The 11,816-nt window shown below is 48.6% G+C and overlaps 1 protein-coding gene across 1 annotated transcript in view; it reads left to right on the top strand.

The window, feature by feature from the left end:
• The window catches only part of LOC135804438 (neurofibromin-like), a 70,086-nt gene that overhangs the window by 27,102 nt on the left and 31,168 nt on the right, over positions 1 to 11,816 (top strand). The window contains exons 19-31 of the mRNA XM_065318306.1: positions 59 to 150; positions 2,325 to 2,385; positions 3,998 to 4,099; positions 4,378 to 4,425; positions 5,078 to 5,178; positions 5,355 to 5,421; positions 5,760 to 5,887; positions 7,459 to 7,560; positions 8,410 to 8,711; positions 9,076 to 9,117; positions 10,433 to 10,503; positions 10,944 to 11,081; positions 11,769 to 11,816. The exon at positions 11,769 to 11,816 is cut by the window's right edge and continues 36 nt beyond it. Of these exons, the coding sequence (XP_065174378.1) occupies positions 59 to 150; positions 2,325 to 2,385; positions 3,998 to 4,099; positions 4,378 to 4,425; positions 5,078 to 5,178; positions 5,355 to 5,421; positions 5,760 to 5,887; positions 7,459 to 7,560; positions 8,410 to 8,711; positions 9,076 to 9,117; positions 10,433 to 10,503; positions 10,944 to 11,081; positions 11,769 to 11,816 (1,302 nt within the window). The remainder of the gene's footprint in view (positions 1 to 58; positions 151 to 2,324; positions 2,386 to 3,997; positions 4,100 to 4,377; positions 4,426 to 5,077; positions 5,179 to 5,354; positions 5,422 to 5,759; positions 5,888 to 7,458; positions 7,561 to 8,409; positions 8,712 to 9,075; positions 9,118 to 10,432; positions 10,504 to 10,943; positions 11,082 to 11,768) is intronic.

The raw sequence follows: 11,816 nt of genomic DNA, 5'->3' as shown, positions 1-11,816 counted from the left end.
GCGTGCGTGTGTGCGTGCGTGTGTGTGTGTGTGTGTGTGTGTGTGTGTGTGTGTAAAGATGAAGAAGTGGACCGCCATGACGCAGAGTCTCAGCGCCCTAAGTGGAGCGCTACCAGTCAACTCTGACAACAAGGAGCTGCTCGAGTCAGAGTAAGACTATTTATGTGTGTGTGTGTGTGTGTGTGCGCGCGTGTGTGCGTGTGTGTGCGTGTGTGTGTGTGTGTTGCCGGAAAGCTAGTTGCTCGCATGGTTGCCAATCGTCGGCAGGTTCTCGGAGAAAGGTGCTTGCCTGACTCGCAGTGTGGTTTCCGCAGGGGCCGTGGTTGTTCGGATATGGTGTTTGCTGTGCGGCAGATCCTGGAAAAGTTGCACGAACATGCCACGAAAGGTTTCGCTGTATTTATCGATCTGAAGAAAGCGTACGACTCGGTTCCGCGGAGTGCTATGTGGAGAGTGTTGGCTAGACTTGGCGTCCCAGGGAATCTGATCACCATCATCAGTTCCTTCCATAGCGACATGACTGCCAGTATTCGTGTGGGTGGAGACCTGCTTGCACCGATTCGGGTTGAGAATGGCTTGCACTATGGCCCCCGTTTTGTTTAACCTATACATGTGTGCAGTCTTCGAGAGATGGCGTGGCGTGATTGCTGATGATGGTGAGCTGGGGATCCCACTCGTCCAGTTTCGGAGGGAGCGGCTTTTCAACACCAGATTGGCAGAGTATCGCAGAGTTCGGCTGACGGAGTGTCAGTTTGCGGATGATTCAGCCCTGCTCGCAGTTACGCATGTTGGTGCTGAGAGGGCTCTATCCTCGTTCAGGGATGTAGCTGGTGCGTTTGGCCTTAGTGTCAATATGTCCAAGACCAAATTCATGGCGGCTTGGGCTGGTATTGTGGATGCCGACCAGACCCCTTTGGATGGTGTTGTTGACCACGTTGAGGCCTTTCGCTATCTCGGTTGTCATGTTACGCCAGACGCCCGGAGCTCATTTGATGTGTCTCGGCGAGTTGCTGCTGCATCGGGTGCGTTCTGTACACTGCGGGAGTCGGTTTTCGACAGTGATGACTTTAGCATCGCCATCAAGCGCGTTGTGTATGGAGTGACTGTCCTGGCGGTCCTTCTTTATGGATCTGAGAGTTGGACCGTCAGGCGGCGTGATGTCCGTCGCCTGGAGTCCTTTCACCTGCAGTGCGTGCGTTCCATCCTGAAGATAAATCGTGGCCGGCAGATCGAGGAGCACATCTCCTCTCTCCAGGTTCGCAGGATGTGGGGCGATATGGAGGAGATCGCGGATAAAGTCAGAGTCCGCCGACTTCGATGGCTTGGCCACGTGTCCCGCATGCCAGATCGGATCCCTCGTCAGCTGCTGTACGGCGCGTTACCCTCCAAACGTCCACTGCATGGACACCATAAGCGCTGGAAGGACTACGCGAAGTGCGACTTGATGGCTGTTGGCGTTCCTCTGGAGCAGCTTGGTGACATCGTCCAAGATCGACATGGATGGCGGGTCACCTGCCGTGATGCTGTCGACGCTATTGTCCAGTCCCGCATGGAGCCTGTGGCGAAGCCCCTCATCTGTGGCACTTGTGCGCGCAGTTTTCGTCGGCCGCAGGATATTGCGAGGCACACGTGTAACGCTGTTCGCGCGGCCCGCGCGCTGAGTATGGCGTTCCCTGCCCGGTGGACAACATGTCTCCTGGTCTGCCCCGTATGGGGCCACATAGCCAGTCATGGCAGTGGAAGAAGGAAGGAAGGAAGGTGTGGTTGTAGTTGTGACCAAGAGTACTTCATGCAGTACATGTACATGAGAGACAAAGTGTACAGCGCTATAACTTCTCACTAAGCTGATACAATCTACAAGTAGGAATTTCACCCTCACAATAATCCACTCCGGCTGTACTCTCTCGTTTTCATGTACTGTTGGTGTGTGACAATACAACTCTTTTTTCTTTTCTTTTTTTTTACCGCGGTATGATCCTTTTTTCATTGCTTGCTCCGTAACGTGACGTGATCTGATCCATGAGTAAATCATTTCTTCAGATGTGGGCATAGCATATTATTCATCAAGTTGATGAATGATGTGATGTAATCGGAACTGGTCCAGGGCGCCGCCAGCTTTGTACTTCGGGTCAAATTTTACCTAGCACTATTCTTGGTGTGCAGAAACTGGGCGGTAATTAATTAACACGCACACCTGGCAAGCTTCTTTTACCGTAGCTATGAACTTATTTGTATGTGTGTTTTGTGTGTGTGTGTGTGCACGCGCGCACGCCTGCTTGTGCATGTTGTGCATGCCTGTGTTTGTGTTTCTGTGCATATTTCAGGTTTCTGAATGAGGCAATGTCACTCTTGTCGTGCACAATAGAGGGGCGTGCTGGAAATCAGGCAAGTGTCATGCTTCTATTAAAAGCGGATATCAATAAATCACTCTGTATTTACTAGACTAGGCATAACATTATGGATGGGAAGAACTCCCGTTATTGCGAACAAATACCATTGGTCTCTTGGTGTTCGTCCAGAAGAGGTTTCACTGTACAGTAGAACATGTAACTAAAGATCACCGTGACTAGCAACCAGCCTGGTACTGAAGACCACCGTGACTAGCAACCGGCCTGGTACTAAAGACCACCGTGACTAGCAACCAGCCTGGTACTAAAGACCACCGTGACTAGCAACCAGCCTGGTACTAAAGACCACCGTGACTAGCAACCAGCCTGGTACTAAAGACCACCGTGACTAGCAACCAGCCTGGTACTAAAGACCACCGTGACTAGCAACCAGCCTGGTACTAAAGACCACCGTGACTAGCAACCAGCCTGGTACTAAAGACCACCGTGACTAGCAACCAGCCTGGTACTAAAGACCACCGTGACTAGCAACCAGCCTGGTACTAAAGACCACCGTGACTAGCAACCAGCCTGGTACTAAGACCACCGTGACTAGCAACCAGCCTGGTACTAAAGACCACCGTGACTAGCAACCAGCCTGGTACTAAAGACCACCGTGACTAGCAACCAGCCTGGTACTAAAGACCACCGTGACTAGCAACCAGCCTGGTACTAAAGACCACCGTGACTAGCAACCAGCCTGGTACTAAAGACCACCGTGACTAGCAACCAGCCTGGTACTAAAGACCACCGTGACTAGCAACCAGCCTGGTACTAAAGACCACTGTGACTAGCAACCAGCCTGGTACTAAAGACCACCGTGACTAGCAACCAGCCTGGTACTAAAGACCACCGTGACTAGCAACCAGCCTGGTACTAAAGACCACCGTGACTAGCAACCAGCCTGGTATTAAGGGCAACCGTGACTAGCAACCAGCCTGGTATTAAAGACCACCGTGACTAGCAACCAGCCTGGTACTAAAGACCACTTCGCCAGGCACGGACGATCTCACATTCATATTATTATTATGGCTGTGCGGTGCAAGCCTCTAACTAAGGACCACCTGCCACTATAGACCGCTTTCTCTGGCCCCAAGGGGTGGTCGTTAGTCACAGGTTTCACTGTACACTCTTTGTGGATACAGACTTGATTGACAATAACATAGTTCTTCTGTGTGTGTGTGTGTGTGTGTGTGTGTGTGTGTGTGTGTGTGTGTGTGTGTGTGTGTGTGTGTGTGTGTGTGTGTGTGTGTGTGTGTGTGTGTGTGTGTGTGTGTGTGTGTGTGTGTGTGTGTGTGTGTGTGTGTGTGTGTGTGTGTGTGTGTGTGTGTGTGTGTGTGTGTGTGTGTGTGTGTGTGTGTGTGTGTGTGTGTGTGTGTGTGTGTGTGTGTGTGTGTGTGTGTGTGTGTGTGTGTGTGTGTGTGTGTGTGTGTGTGTGTGTGTGTGTGTGTGTGTGTGTGTGTGTGTGTGTGTGTGTGTGTGTGTGTGTGTGTGTGTGTGTGTGTGTGTGTGTGTGTGTGTGTGTGTGTGTGTGTGTGTGTGTGTGTGTGTTGGTTGGTTGGTTGGTTGGTTGGTTGGTTTTGACTGTATGTTTGTGCCTGGCTCTTCAGATCCAGACAATCACACGCATTGCTTTGGAGAACATCAGCCCGTCCGCTATTCCAAAGTGTTTGAATTTGGTGGAGCAGCGTCTTACCGAGATTCTGGAGCAGGTACATGTACTATGCATGCATCTTTTCTGCCTCTTCTGGTTTAAGGAAGTGCTGTTGTGATGTGTATATACTGCATCAGGAGTGTCTGCCAGCTTCACCTATTCAATCATGCCAGTACTTCGAAGTATGTGTACACTGTATACATAATTCTGTTTTGTCTTCGGAGTGGCACTGGCGCTCCTCTGACTTTCTTTTATTTGAAAGTCTCTTTATCAGAGAACACACTCTATCTGTTCCAACATTCTGTGTTTTTGTTGTGTGTTTGTGTGTGTTCCTAGGTTGCTACTACCGGTGTTACTATAGAGAGTACACTGTTCGTTGAGCAGGTAAAGGCCAGTGATGTACATGTGGGAGCACGCACAAGAACTTCTGGTACAATGGAGTATTTATTTGCTCTTTGTAGTCTTTCACCAAGCTCATTGGTTGTCTGCCAATCTTTCTTTGATGTCTGCATCAGTGTCAAGTGTCGTTTTGTCTCTTTTCAGGAATCAACTTGAATGGGCTGAATAGAGAGAGAGAGAGAGAGAGAGAGAGAGAGAGAGAGAGAGAGAGAGAGAGAGAGAGAGAGAGGGAGGGGGGGGGGTGATCAAACTTGACAAGTACTTAAAAATGTAGTACATACCGTAAAGTACCGCCAGAGCGCCCCACCTTGATTTTACAGCCAGGGAAAGGAAAATCGTATGGCAGAGTGCAACGAAGTTTGTACGATGTGAGAACCTTAGTGTACTAAGGGCACACTTGCCAGGTTTTTGTGTGGAGCTTGTGTCCGCTCGAAGGTACGGATTGACTGCAAAATGTGGAATATGTGTACAAGGTTCATGTCGTATGACCTACAGACAGCAGACCACCTCCACAATACGACCACGAAAGGACGAGATGGTGGGGCGCTCTGGCGGTACTTTACGGTACTTGAATATCAGTACATGTGCACGGACCGTGTCGTATCAAGGGTGTTTCTAATTCTATCTCTCTGTACAGGTGACATCACTGCTGAAGCCAATGTTTGAAACAGTGGTTCATGGCCAGAACAAGTACATGAGTTTTGTCAATGTGGAGACTATTGTGCTTCACCTATCAAAGTAAGTGTTTTTGGAACTTGAGCCAGGGATTTCCCCACCTTCGTGACTACAGAGCCTGTACTCGTACCCACACTGCTCTCCACTAGATCATGTACAATGAGGCAGCCTTGCCTGTACACTAACCCTGAGCGTGCGTGTTTTGATTGTGTTGCTTGCATGCCTTTTGTGTGCTGTAGGTACATAGCTGAACTGAGTGTCCCCAACGTGACACTGCAAATACATCTGTGCAGAGCAATACAGACGGTAAGCTGCAGCTCGGGCTTCAACGCCTACTGGAGCATTGCCATGGACTGACTTGCTACACAGTCTACCTTGATCAGACATGTGATCATGTCATATCACTACGAACAAATAATAACCTCATTCAACTCTAGCCATCCCGTACACTTCCATTGGCCTGCATGCAGTTAGTGCCTGGCTGATCTCGGTGATCTGCTGTACATATCTTGCCACACCGGAGACCCAAAGCACTCAAAGCCTTACCGAGGCGAAATCTGAACTACTTTTGCAATTATGCTTATCTGCACACTCACAGTACGTAAAATAACCTCTGTATCATTGGTCATGCCTATTCTCTGCAGATGATGTCATGTCGCTCTGAGCTTTTCTTCCGGAGAGAGCATTACTTCTGCAATTGCCTGGGCAACTGCCTCATCCGCTGGCTTGGTCGCTATGAAGACGTCTTGGGATCAACGTCACGAGATGACAGGTTCGTAAGAGTTCACGTGGAAAGTCGTTCCCCTTGTTGTGGTGGCCAGTGTTACCACTGCATGCTTCTCTGCTCAGTACTGTCTGTTGGGTGTGTGTGATGGCTAGTGTTGCCACTACATACTGCTCTGTTCAGTACTGTCTGTTGTGTGTGATGGCCAGTGTTGCTCGTTAGGTTTTGTGCCATTCTTACAACCAGGAAATACAGTGAAGCCTGTCTTAGACGATTGCTCAAGGGGCCTTCAAAATGTGGTCCCTGCGTACAGATGGTCTCCTTATCCAGGGCCATTTGACTGGCGATAATTTCTCTCGGTCCTACACGTAGCTGTAGCGGTCCTCTAGGACAGGTGGTCACCTGATCAGAGTGGTTGCCTTGACAGGTTTTACTGTAGGGTGTTTCACCGTCCAAAAGGTTGCTACTCTATGCCCTGGGGTCACAGCGTATTCACACAGTTCATACAGCTACAGCAAGGAGGGAGAACGTTCCTTTTGCAACTCCTAGTGTACATCCTCCACTTGTGATTGCTTTGTCTGCCTCGCGGCTGCTTCCATGTACTGTAAAACGACAAACTTTCGCGGTGGCTAAATTTAGCGTTTTGGCAAACTGGACCAGTTGGCGGCGATTCATTTTAGCGATTTTTACCTTCCACCGAAAATCAAAGAAGTTTATTTTACGAAGCCTCGGAGTGCATGGGCGCAGAGTGCATGAAGAATGAGAGAAGAAATGAAAGAATGAAAGAAGGAATCAAGGAATGTAACAAGGAATCAAGGCATCAAAGAGAACCATAAGGTAAGTACTAGTACTGGGAGAAAGGATGGCACGTTCGAAGAGGGATCATCGGAAGACTTTCTCTTCGAACTGCTGAGCCACTGCGATACTCATCGCGATAAAATTCAGGCGACTTCTTCGAGCAGTACAACACTAAAATCTACGCAACAGCAAGCTGGCCAAACGCTCCAATAAGTTCAACAACACTCTCCACAACACTGAGACATTCTCCAGTCGATTGTTTTATTCTCTTCTGGTTCAAGTCGCCGTACTCCAACGACAACTAATGTTTATTACTTGCAAGACTGGTGTTGGTACGTAACCCGTCGTTGCAACAGCTGCGCGCTTTGGTTGGACATAGCCGGCCGTGCAAGCATCGATCAGCGCTGTGAATGTACGTACAGTCAGTGCAGTGAGTGATGCATGCGAATGTACTGTACAGATCTGTTGCAAAACGATCGATCATCGACGCATCGCGTAGTACGTACTTCAAGTAATACTAGTAGTACAAATTTCATATTCGCGTGTCAAACTTTCGCGATTCGACCCTGCTTGCGAAAGTCGCGAAAGTTTGTCGTTTTACAGTACTGTACTGCAAGTCAAGAATATTTCGTACGTGAAATGTCGTACGTTTCACCCCAAACTAGTTATATGCCAATATCGTTCTATATACGAACTATCTACCGTGCCGTTTGTAACTTTGTACATTAAAACAAAATAGGCTTAGTACGCATTTTAATTTCGTACACAGCCTAGACACCAGATTAAACCTATTTTTTCTGGTGGTTTGTCTCATTTTTCAGGGATCTCTTGATGGTGTGTGTGGCAGCCCTGGGCCAGTTGTTTGCTGATCTGGTCGTTGATGAGACTGTTGTGGATGAGCCAGCTCAATTGGTATACAATCGGTGAGTGTTGATTGGTGCTGCCATGCTACATGCTAGTGTATATTAAGTGGAGCAGGACGGTGTTTAAACTCAAACTCTAAGTTGCCTTGATGCGATCTCTCAGACCAAGAGTACATAACCCCCAGAGTGTGCAACGCCTGATCCAGCTCTGCATAGGGTCTTGGTCGAGCGGAATCGGATCTTTGCGTCATAATACCGTACACATCTGAGGGGAACCCGGGGAGTCGCGGGTACTCTTGGATCAAAAACAATGGTGCCCTGCCTCGAGACCGGCCTTGCGCTGGTGTGAAGTGTACGCATGACATCAGAAGATCCGATTCCGCTCGACCAAGACCCTACACAGAGCTGGATCGGCGTTGCACACTCTGGGGGGTTATGTACTCTTGCTCAGACATTATATCTACGAGGACATGCCACCTCGAACCTCGATTGTGTCGCATGTCGATTCAGGCATCTTCGTCGTAATGCCCTCCTTGTTGATGTCAATGGTGCCAATTCTTGCACGGATCCTCGTTATCCGAGCTGGTACCACTTGCAGTTGCAGTGCCTTAGTTGAAGTTCGGACCGAAGGCTAGACTCTGGCTAGGCTGACTAGGCTTAATCCGCAAGGTACAGGGTTTCTTCCTAGTCAGCAATGTCTGTAGACCGTGCTGCACGCCATTGGCCGCTTTTCTTTTTTCTTCTTAAAAAAAAAAAGGGTTACCATGCATGTGTTGTGCGCGCTCGTGCCTGTGGATGTTTGTGTGCTGATGTGTTTGTGTGCATGTGTGTGGGTGGATGTGGGTGGATGTGGGTGTGGGTGCATGTGTGGGTGTGTGGGGGTACATGCACATGTGTTGTGTTGTTTAGTTACTGGGACACAATCGAGAAGATCATTGCCCAGTGCACGGTGTGGGCGTTTGGCCCCAGCGACGAGGAGGATAGCTACTACACATCATCAACCACGCAGCTGATTCACCCTCGCAGATCCATTGCATCGAGCAGTGACCTGACTTCACTGCACCAATTCAAAGGCAGGAACCATGGCGGCCTCTTCTCAGCTTCGCTGCAAGGACCTCAGTTTGCTGCCGATCTATTGCTGTTGGCGCAGGCTGCCATGTCTAACTTGCTATGCGCAGACACTAAATGCTCGCTGGTTCGAGGCCGTGGAGGTGAGGGTCCTGTCACTCCAGTGTGCCTGTACCGTTGAAGTCACTTGGGTCTCCCCAGGGAAAGAGGAGAGAGATACTGAAGTGGTCTTTGAAAGAAAACTCCATAGGACCTATTATCTTCCCGTCATTTGCTTTTGTGGGGCAAGTCCACTTCAGTTGTGCACATTATGAGACCAGCCATGCATAAAAGGTCATGCGTTTGCAGCCGACTTTATGTACATGTTTCACACTCACACACTCACACACGCACACCCACACACACACACACACGCACACACACACATGTGCATACATGCCTGTATATTCACATGCGGTCATTCTGGCTTTGCTTGCCTTGCCCGTTATTTTCTTCTGGCTTTCCCAGACCGTGGTCGAAGTGCATCGGATGCATTCAGTCGTGTCATCAGTAAGTGAACCATCAGTGTATTTGCTCTCTTTGTTGATCAGATCATTATCTATTCCACCTGGTTACTGCAAAGTCCTCGTGTATTGATACTGTCTACTCTCAATAAGACGCGTACCCAATCTTGAAGACAAATATGCATGACTTATAGCCTAGTTCACATTCGACGCAACGCCGACGGTACGGGACGTAAGGGCTTGTCGGGAGGGCTGGGGTGAGCTGTAAAATCCTGTACGATTCGTACGACACGACATGCGGCAGTCATTGCGACGTTCAACGTCGAACGGCGCGAGTCATAAGGCACGGTCCGTGACGGGGTGACTTTCAGACCTAATTTCTCGTTTTTCGGGACTTCTTTTCAATTATTTCTCCTTGAAAGAAGCGGAATCAAGTTCACAATACCAGTTTTTCATGAAGATCAAAAAAATTAGCCCTGAAAGTTGTGGCATTCAAATAATAGCCCCAGGAAATGATAGAATAGTTCGTTTGTCACACTTCTGAACTATCCCTAAATACTATAAGTGACATGAGATCTTATGTTGCTAAAATTCAACTCAAGTCGTGCTAGCCATTCTGTGAGTTATCATGGGAAGCGCAGTGTTCGAAATGCTAAAATTTTTTTAAGGATGAATCGGGAGTAGTCGGCGCACGACGCCGTCTCCTGTTCACACTCGAATTGCAGCCGTTTTGTACGCTTGCGTCCCCGTCTACGCCCGTCTACGGTATGAAAAGTTGGATCGATCCAACTCTTCCCGTCGCTTCCCGATCTGTACGGTAGTACGGTTGCGTTCCCGTTCCTGGTGTTCACATTGGACGCTGTCAGACCGTCCCGTCGCTTCCCGTCGATCCTTACGTCGCGTCCCGTCGCGCCCCGCCGAATGGGAACTAGGCGGGTATCACGGGTGTGTGGCTTACATAATAGCGCGTATGTGCTAGTATACGAAAGTACATGCCCCCGTCCGAATTGCAGAAGTGTGCAACTTAAAGTACGTGACTTATTGCGGGTAGACTGTACAGTTTGTCTCATAGCCACTGCTTGCCTGTTAGATTGGTTTGTGTTTTGAATTTTTGATTCCTTTCACCGTCTTAAGTTGTGGCTGCTTTGTGTTTCATGTTGCTCAGCAAGCATCTCTACTCGTGTCCCATGCGTCTCTGAGTTTCGCGAGAAAAGTCGGTGCACTGTGCTTTGTTCTTGCAGCTGATTTGTGCGTACACATATGTGTTTGTGTGTGTGTGTGTGTGTGTGTGTGTGTGTGCTCGTGTGTATGTGTGCGTGTGTGTGCGTGTGTGTGCGTGTGTGTGTGTTGCTGTTTTACAGAGTACTGTGACTTCTGTCATGTGAAATGTCGTGCCTATTTCATGGAGAACATGACAGCCATTCTCAGACAGGTACGACAGTAGTATAGAACTGAAGAATGCAGCATAGTGAAAATGTAAACCTGGGTCAAATTCTACGAATACAGTCAACTTCGCTAATAACGACTGCGGACATAACGACAATTCGCGAATAGTGACAGAATTTCCATGCTCAGAGCAAAGTCCCATCTAACTGTAATACATAATTATAATGAGACTTCGGGTATAAGGACACTTCGCAAATAAGGACACTTTTCTGATGCCCTGCCGAGTGTCGTTATTCGCAAAGCTGACTGTAGCTCTCTTTTCGAAATGAATGCATCGTACGTCTGAAAAAAATCTTCAGTAATTTTTGGACTGTCACGGCTGCTGCGGTCAGCTTGATAAATGGCCAGAAAGATAGACTGTATTCATGTGTAAATACATCTGGATGTAGCCAAACACTTCTTTTCATGGTTGTTTGTTCCCAACAGGGTAGCTATTTCAAGGAGCCGGAGAATATGGCAACAATGCACCTGAACAATCTCTGTAGCATCATTGTCAGCAAGAACAAATCTGGTCGCTACCCGATCGCCGATGTTCTAATGAAGGTCACCAGCAATATGGACCAGGTACAGTCTACTGTCCACATCAGACTGCTGCTGCTGCTGCTGCTGCTGCTTTTTCTGTGACATCATCTTTGCTGGCTACTGAATGTCTCTTTTGCGCTGCTTTGTGTGGCAAGGTTTGATATTCAGCATTCTTGCACTGGTTCTACATGTATGTACACTGTGGGGTTGGCAAGTGCACCAGTTTGTGCCATGTTGGAGTCAGTAGCTTTCACAGAACAGCTAAATGAACGCATTACTGGCGCTGGGCTCTCGCAGGTCAAAGGCACCTCACTGTTGTGTGGTGTCGTGTATGTATAGCCCGATGCATTATGGCATGATGCCGTGGGTATTCCCATCTGCGGTAGAAACCCAGATACAGTGTATCTACCGCAGAAATCCGAACGACGAGTCAAAAGTAGCACCCCGTTTTCATTTCATTACATCATCCCACGTTCCCAAAAACCGATCCAGGGGCCGCATGAGCCGTGGCGCTGCTTTCCGCACGTGGGTTGGATTTCTTTGGCCACGATTGTACTACAAGGGGACACACACATCTGATTAGGGGTTTCTTGTTTGTACAGTAACTTTTATGCATAACGTCCCATGTTTCTCGCCATGTGGAAGTTCCACATGCATACCATTATGACCTACATGTACATGTATGCTGCTGTGTATCTGTGCCGGTGTGTTTGAATTGGTGTTGTTTAGGATGAACTGTGCACTGTCTTGGCCAGACTATTCTACTCCAGAGGATTG

This window comes from Sycon ciliatum, chromosome 1 (assembly GCF_964019385.1).
Source record: "Sycon ciliatum chromosome 1, ocSycCili1.1, whole genome shotgun sequence".
In the NCBI taxonomy this organism is placed as follows: Eukaryota; Metazoa; Porifera; class Calcarea; order Leucosolenida; family Sycettidae; genus Sycon; species Sycon ciliatum.
This window is presented reverse-complemented; position numbering and strand designations above follow the sequence as displayed.